The 8,316-nt window shown below is 47.5% G+C and overlaps 1 protein-coding gene across 1 annotated transcript in view; it reads right to left on the minus strand.

Moving 5' to 3' along the window:
* Positions 1-756: 756 nt before the first annotated feature.
* Positions 757-8,316, minus strand: part of LOC124033874 (teashirt homolog 3-like) — a 38,976-nt gene continuing 31,416 nt past the window's right edge. Inside the window, 3 exon segments of the mRNA XM_046346256.1 lie at positions 757-4,210; positions 4,212-4,292; positions 4,294-5,639. Coding sequence (XP_046202212.1) covers positions 2,246-4,210; positions 4,212-4,292; positions 4,294-5,639 — 3,392 coding nt within the window. The 3' untranslated portion in view covers positions 757-2,245.

The following is an 8,316-nucleotide window of genomic DNA, read 5'->3' on the forward strand; positions in this document are numbered from 1 at the left end:
ACAATCCTCCATCCCTCCTTCTCCACCTCCTCTACTGTGTGTGAATGTTCGGATTCATGGAGAGGCAATGGGCCTAGTGTCTGTAACCAACTAACTAACTGCACCGATAGACTGCGTTTAATCGTTGTTGCTTAAAGAATAGGACTCCAAAGCCATGAGCTCATCATTGCTGCATTGATGTCACCCTCCATGAGGCCTAAACAAAGGTCTCCCCTCTTTTATGTTGTTGTTGATCGACTGTACACACAAAATGGAAGTCTGGGTTAATTACAGAGCGGGGACTAAAATGGTGACGATGAGACACCTAGTGCCAGGGTTTATACAATTATCCTTTACATCCAGTCAACGAGATGGAGGGGGATGGGCCTATCACACAGCTAGGAGTTACCTGTTGTTCAGTATTCAGTATGTGGTTTCTATTTCCCTTTTCCTACGTAGAGCAACACATTAGAATGAGGAGGAATGTATGACTGACACACACACACACTTGATGGTTATACTGGTGCCACCACTATAGTGTTTGGGAGGTGTCTGTCTCTGAGGCCCCTGATATGGCCCATAGGCTATTCCCGCTCCAGGCAGAGCTTTGTGGAAACACACAGGATGATGGTGTGACAGCTTTCACCTTCTGCAGGGCCCTGCCACTCACTGTAAACTCGTCTAGAACTCACCACCCGCCAGAAAACAATTTCATTTGTAATGTGCTCATTAGAAAACTCACAGCACCTACATAATCGTGAGCCACGACACACAGTGTTATTGCAAAAAACTGTTTCCTTTAATGCTGCAGTAGAAAAAAAAGGTTATATGAAGTCATATAATGGGTGCTTCATTGTCAACAACAACAACAACAAAAACACGGCACAGAATATGCATAACAGTGTCTGTGCTGTTCACATGCCAATATTTTACACCTAAGATTTCTGTACACTGGCAGCTGTCAGTTACTTTAGCAAATGAACTGCCAGAAATGTAGCAGAACTGTCAATCAGAGGTGAGGTAACCATGGTTACCTTTCATATCCCAAAAAGATAAAGCTGCAGTGCGGAATTGTGGGAGAGTAATTAGACAGGGGGAAAAAAAGAAGAAATACCAATCCAAAGGTATCCTACGATATGAAACGACAACCAAGAGTGCTTATAAATAAGAGGTTACATGTGGAATTCTTCATTACTTCTTACAGTAACTTCTTTTGTACAACCTTTATATTTTAATGTTCAAATACCGGCACATGTACGTACTGTCTTGTACTAGAGGTTTAACCCTTTGAGCACGAGGTGGAAATAAAAGAGTTCTGGGTAATTTTGTTCTTCTTATTTTCATATCACTTGATTAAATAACATATTTATAAAACTATTGTGCAAAACAATTTCATTAATGTCTTCATATATTGTGCACCAGTAGATAGTCATACTCCTCTTAAATTAAAAATATAAAAATGATGCATAATTTAGACAGGAATTAGTATATATGTTTTTATATACATTTTTACACAGACCTGAATTCATAGAGGCCCCTGATTAAACAAAGTAAACGACTCCAGATTGAGATTTTGCATCACGTACGATGCATCTTTAGAGATTGGCTGTTGGACAGGGACATGTAGTACTTTCACTGTGCAGCTTACAAACGACACAATAGCTCGGTCAATTCCAATCTCAAATGTTTTGCTTCGATAAGGGTTTTGGATCATTCGGGTAGAAGTGCTTGGCCGTACTCAGAGGGTTAAATTTCAGATGCTGACTGACACCAGCACATAAAGGTCACATTAACAAAAAGAGAGCGAAAGAGAGAGAGAGAGAGAAAAAAAAGAAAAGTGCACCAGATTTAGTTACCAAATGTTTAACTAAACTGTTTAATTTATGCATGCAGCTTATCGCATCTCAATGACGCCAAAATATAAAGAAATCAAACCCAATTTACACAACTTTCAAATACATACCACTTCATTTTAAAATATTGTTTAACCTTCATATGTTTCATCAGTGACAACAGCAAACAGGAGAGCAGAAACAAACAAAAGCTTCTTGGGCCAGAGTGAGTCGACCTTAAAGATAATCAGAAACCATGTGCCGAAACTAAACAGTAGTTCTATGGCATCTTTGTGCAGTTTCATCACTTAATAGTCTATAGTCCTTTTTTCGAAAGAAATGTCTGTGAAAGGCTAAAGATAGACCAAGAGAGAACAGGAGAGAGAGAGAGAGAGAGAGAGAGAGAGAGAGTGCAGCATGTCCACAGCTTAGTGCTACTGTTTCTCAAGCTCACAGACATACATAAGGTGATCCTCTGGGGATTTCCCATGGGTCTTGCTCAGGTGGAGCTTGACTGCGTGCTTGCTGGCAAAAGTCCGGTTGCAGAGCTTGCACTGATACGAGGTGCTGCTGCCGTCCTCGTCAGGGGAGGGAGACGGGGAGTGGGCGTGGGAGTGGGCGTGGGAGTGAGAGTTGGAGTGGTTGGAGAGCAGTTTTTCGGACAGGCTTTTGGCGTGACGTGAGATCTGGCTGACAAGCTGCTCTCCAGACAGTTTAGCCAGGTCTCGGAGTCTGAAGCCCAGGTGAGACTCCAAGTGGCTGACGTAGGTGGAGGGGGAACGGATCTGAGAAGCACAGTCGCTGCAGAAGAACACTGGGTGGCCTGAGTCCAGGTTCTTTAAGAACTTCGTCCCTCCGGTTCTCCTCAGCTGGTACTTGACGTTGGCCAGCCAGTGGCTGATGGTCGTCATGGAGAGGCCTGTGAAACGGGAGATGTGCATCCTCTCCTGGGGGCTCAGGTCTGACATCACATACTTCCCATCGCCAGTCTGCCGGAGGCTGGCAGCGAACTGGGCCTGTAGGATGTGCAGGTGCTGGGGGTTCCAATTGGACTGCCGGCCCTTGCGTTTCTGGGCTGGAGAGATCTCCTCTAGCTCCTCTTGAGTGGAACCCTCGAGGTCAGACCTTTCCGACAGGCTGGTGGGCGTGGAGGACTTAGAGGCTTGACTCTCTGTCAGGTTTCTCAGCATGTCTGATATGTCAGACAGGGCGTTCTCACGCAGCGGGGAGTTGGACATGAATGAAGCCACAGCAGATGAGGCCTTGGCCATGGTGGTTGTGGAGGTGGGGGAGACAGAGGAGGGTGTTGATGTGGATGACGACAGGGCAGCTGAACCAAGGGAGCTACTCTTTTCATTCTTGCCTTTGGTCAGGTCTATTGGCTGGTCGTTGTTGACGTGGTAGAAGTAGCGGTCTAAGTGCTCGTTGTTTTTTTTGGTCTGAGCTGGGGTGGAAGCGGCCACCGCGGCCTTCTCTGCCAGGCTGTTGCTCATCTTGAAGAGCATGCTCATGGGGTCCAGGGACGGCAGAGCAGGCTTGGCTGCCTTACCCAGGTGGACGTTCATCACGGACTGAAGAGCACTTAGAGGATTGACGAAGGGCTGCTCTGGCGGGTGGTCTGTAATAATGGCTGTGCTGCCACACAAGGCAGAGATGGGGGATTTGACAGCCGACTCCATTCCATTCTCCAGCGACTCCTTCATATTGGCGTCACCGTTACAGTCTTTGTGGCTGCCTCCTCCGATGCTCTCGGGGGTTTTAGACCCTCTCCTCCCTTTAGGGGACTCCCCTCTGGCTGACTCCCCGGCCTCGCTGCTGCAGGGGGAGGGTGTGGTTCGTCTCAGTGGGGACGCCCTTACATTCGGCTCCCGCATCTTCTCCTCCACCTTGGCTACTTTCTCAGTCACCTTCTTCACCAGCTCCTCCATGGCGTGGAAGTTGTTTTTGGGGAGAGGAGAGGTCTGACGGCTGGGCGGGGAGATCAGAGGTTGGTTTTTGGCGTTTTGGGACAGGATCTCTCCTCCGGGGAACATGTACTTCAGAGCTGAGCTCTTCCCTGAGTTGGCCAGTGAAAGCTTCATGATGTTTGGAAGCTGGTATGCAGCATGGATGCTGGGGTAGCCTCCCCAGCTGGGAGCACCATTCTGTGCTTTGTTGATGGCTGATGTCACTGTGTTCTCCAAGGACTTGAGGATGTCAAACCCTCCCTTAGGGCTCTCCTCTAGATCCTCCTCTGTTAAGTAAGAGTATTTGGAGGAGATATCGAATTTCTCCTCTGTCTCGTCATCTCCGGTCTTCTTGTCTTTGCTGCTGTTAGTGGTTTCCTTCATACATTCCTCTTCCTTCTCCTCCTTCTTAATCTCCACAGCCATGGCAGGGGAAACACTAGAGGGGGGAGGTATGGGGGGGAGGAGGTGGGGAGAATGCTGTAGCTGCCAGTGGTACAGACTGGAATTTCTCCTCACCGGCAGAGATGGTGGGGACGGGCGGTGGGGGGAGACTCCATGATGGGCTTGCCTTTCTTAATGGCAGAGTTTGTGACCTTGATGAAGTGACCGGTCACCATCATATGTGCTGTAAGCTCCTGAAGTGTATCGTGGGAGCTGCCACATTCCATGCATTTCAGGATCTGGGACTTCCTGGACTCGAACTGCCATGCATAGCTAGCTCCATTCTGGTGGCCGTAACGGTTATTTGGGGTGATGTAGGGATTGGATGCCTTCTGTAGGGGGTCATTATGGTCATTTAGGGAGGTTTTGGGAGTGCCCCCGTTGGAGTCTGGGGAGCTGGGGAGGTCGAGCTCGATGGGGGCTCTCTTCCGGGCGGAGAAGATCTTGGCTGCCACAGGAGTCACTGGCTCCTTCAGAGGCACTTTCTGGTAGTGTTTTGTCTTAATCATGTGGACACTGAGGTCCTGCAGAGACTCAAAGGAATGTCCACAGTACATACACTTCAGGACCTTCTGAGCATCTTCTTTCCCTTCCATCTCCAGGAGGGATCGCTTGCGTGGCTTGGACCAGCGCTTGGTGCCGTCGCTGTCTGTCTCGTGGTTGTCATCGCGGTAGTGGCCTGTCTCATTCATGTGTACAGTCAGCCCCACCAGCGTGTCATAGGCAGCGCTGCAGTCCTTGCAGCGGAACTTACTGGCACCTGTGAAGATGGAGCCGTAGAGCTTCGTGCTCTGACGGTAGAGCTGCACGGTGCTGAACAGGTTGTTTTGCTCCGCTGCAGGGTGGTTGAGCCGGTTCTGGTTCTGAGAGACCTGCTGGAGGGTTTTGGCCACGGCGGACTGGTGCCAGTCATAACCATTGCCATTGCTGCCACAACTGCTGCTACTGCTACTGCTGCTGCTGCTGTGGCTGCGTGGAGGTTTCTCCACCGCTGGCGGCTGGGTGAGGTTGAAGTTCAGAGACGACCAGTAAGAGTTGGTCAGGAAGCTGGTGTAGATGGCCTTCATCTGCTCCAGGCTGTCTGGCCCGGTGGTGGCGCCATCATCCATGGCTGTAGCTGTGGTGGTGGCCATCATGACAGAGGAAGATGGCGACAAGGACGTTAGGGGCACCTTCGCGACCTCCTCCTCGTTTTTGAGAGAGGCACTCTCAAAGTCTGACATGCGGTCACTGGACTCACTCAGGTGAGACTCATTGTCCAACTCATGGCCGGAGAAGTCGGCCACGGGGGAGTCATGGAAACCAGGCCGGTCATTGAAAAGGAAGTCCTTGTCTTGGCACATGTACTTGACCGCAGGCTCCTCCTCCCCGGCAGAGTCCTCCCCCTCCAGGTCCTCATCGAGCAGGGCAGCCTCCTTCTCATCCTCAGGGGCATACGCTGAGGGAACAGAGAGAGAAACAGAGAGAGGATTGTTATTACCACAGGACCACCATGTCTAATGATGAAGATCTCCAATTTGACATTCTTGCGATGCCTTGCAAATCAGACAGCCGATAGAAATACAAAGCCCTAGAATGTTCTTCCCATCTCAGAAAAACAAAGCGATCACAGACGAGACTACTTCATATCATAAACTGTTGCTGTAATTCCATTTCAACTTCCCCACTGCATTTACATTGTTTTCCAAATGGAATAAAGTCCCTCCCTCCCTCCCTCCCACCCCCTTTGTTCTTTACTGCAGAGAATGAGAAAGACAGAGAGAGAGACTCGGGAGAGGAAATGCCTCTTCAAACACAACTTGCCACCTTATTCTTCTCAAGGGGCAACAGCTTGAAATTAAAACTAAATTTGAAATTAATGAAGCACATTCTGGAGGTGGCATTCGTTTCTGAAGTAATAAATTACTTGTATCAACCTCCGAGACAGCAGTTCCTGTCTGTCAATTAATATGTCTTACGCTTCTTCTTCAGCCTCTAATGCATTTCTTAACAGACACGCTCACCATTTAAATTAAGCATGCGTTTTCACTCATTACACAGCACAGGCTCGCCTATTCGTAAATAAAAATGAATGTATGTACGTTTCCAATGACAAATCTCTCCGAACAAAACACATTTACTTCAATTACAAAAGATGAGAAAGTTGTGTTATTATTTACAGTTTAGCCCGGAGAGTATGCTTTCAATTTATACTCAAATCCCTCCTGTTTAAAACAATCAAATGTGGATTGCAGTGAGATGGAAACACACAAATAAAAAAGCACTTTCTATCATTGTGCAGACACATACGCACACCTATTATTTTGTGATGGAGGCTGCCAGAAAACAGTGGGCTGGAAGACAAGCAGAGATGATAGACAGGACATTGGGCTACTTCTGTACATTCCTGACCGTTCCTGATTCATCACACATTGTCCAGGTATGTAAACTAAGGACAAGAATGACACTGACTATGGTGTGTCGCTGCAAACTTCTATCATCATCAACAACTCCTAAAGGGCACTTGAATATCTCAACAGTCAGAACATTATCTATAAGAAACCTATATATCCGCTTTAATACGGGACACTATAGTGCTATTGGTATAGCAAAAAAAAATAGCAGTCACTTATATATATTATATATATATATATACAGTATTCATATGTCTTTTTGATTTGCTAAAACTTATGAGCTTCGTGGGAAAGCCACAGCCTCTTCAAAAGGTACAGTTATATCAGTTGACATTGGGTAGCTATCCCCAGAACCGGGTAGCTATCTCCAGAACCGGGTAGCTATCTCCAGAACCGGGTAGCTATCCCCAGAACCGGGTAGCTATCTCCAGAACCGGGTAGCTATCTCCAGAACCTGCCAGCCATGTCACACAACACGCTCCAGCAGTGTTACCGCTGACTTCCATCTCGGAGCGGTACTGAAGGTCTGAGCACACTGCATCAGCCCAGACACGGGGAAGAATCTCTGTCATCGCCAGGGGGCTCATTCTGTTGCCTTTGGCAGTGTGGTGCCGCGGGATAAACAGATGCACTGAAACACGCAGCAGCTCCCAGGCGTTGCGCTGCAGTAAAAACACTGTGCCTCCAGGCAGTCTGCAGCCTTTCAACTGAACAAGCGGGCTGCTTAATGTTCAATCTCACACATCAGCATGCAGCAAGTTGGAATCGGTTACCTTGTGTGTACTAGTGTCTAGGATGTGTACTTAACATTATACATTGTCTAACAACTCCTGGATAAGACGGAAACCTATTCTTACCGACAATTATTTTGGAAGCATGTCGACTTAACGTGTTACAACGTTTCTGAAGAATGTATATACATAAATCTTAGGGATTACACGGTTATTGTATCCGGAGTAGACAATATAGACTTTTACATTTAAATGCATCATCCTCTATAACGGACATCTGCCATTTTGTGAACAGACGCGGCAATGCTCAGAAAGGCACAATTGGAATACGGAGCAACAAAAGATGGGATATCTTAACATGTAATCCAATACCACACACGACACAACAACCCTCAGCAACCCTGATCATGCAATGCAATGCCCGCCCGCCCGCCCGCCCGCACGCACGCACGCACGCACGCACGCCCGCACGCACGCACGCACGCAGCCATCTGTTCTGAATCCGCCAAAACGACAGCTGTTTAAGAGAACAATGCTTTTGCTCAGGAAGCAGTCAGAACAGCACTCACATCGAGGCCAGACACCCATGTGAAATCTCCTTCCTCAAAATACAACCCAGACATAAAGCTGTTAAATGTAATTAAAACACACACGGAGACAAGGAAGGCATGGGGGAGGGTCATTTTGACACCGAAGCCAATAAATCTGCAGTGAAACCTTTGCTACCGCACTAAATATAAATGTATAGTTCACTGAGAATATCATTACAACACTGATTTGAATGTAATTAAAATGTGCAACTGAAAATACAGCGAGAGGCTAAAAGAATATGCCTCTCTCTGTGCCAATGCCAAGTCATTTTTCTACTGAACCTCCTGCCTCCCTCGCAAGTGTGAACAAACCAGCCGAAACACTAACCTTGACCTGAACTTGACAGAACAAAAAACAATATTGTGTGTGTGTGTGTGTGTGTGTGTGTGTGTGTGTGTGT

Source organism: Oncorhynchus gorbuscha, linkage group LG04 (assembly GCF_021184085.1).
Source record: "Oncorhynchus gorbuscha isolate QuinsamMale2020 ecotype Even-year linkage group LG04, OgorEven_v1.0, whole genome shotgun sequence".
NCBI lineage: Eukaryota > Metazoa > Chordata > Actinopteri > Salmoniformes > Salmonidae > Oncorhynchus > Oncorhynchus gorbuscha.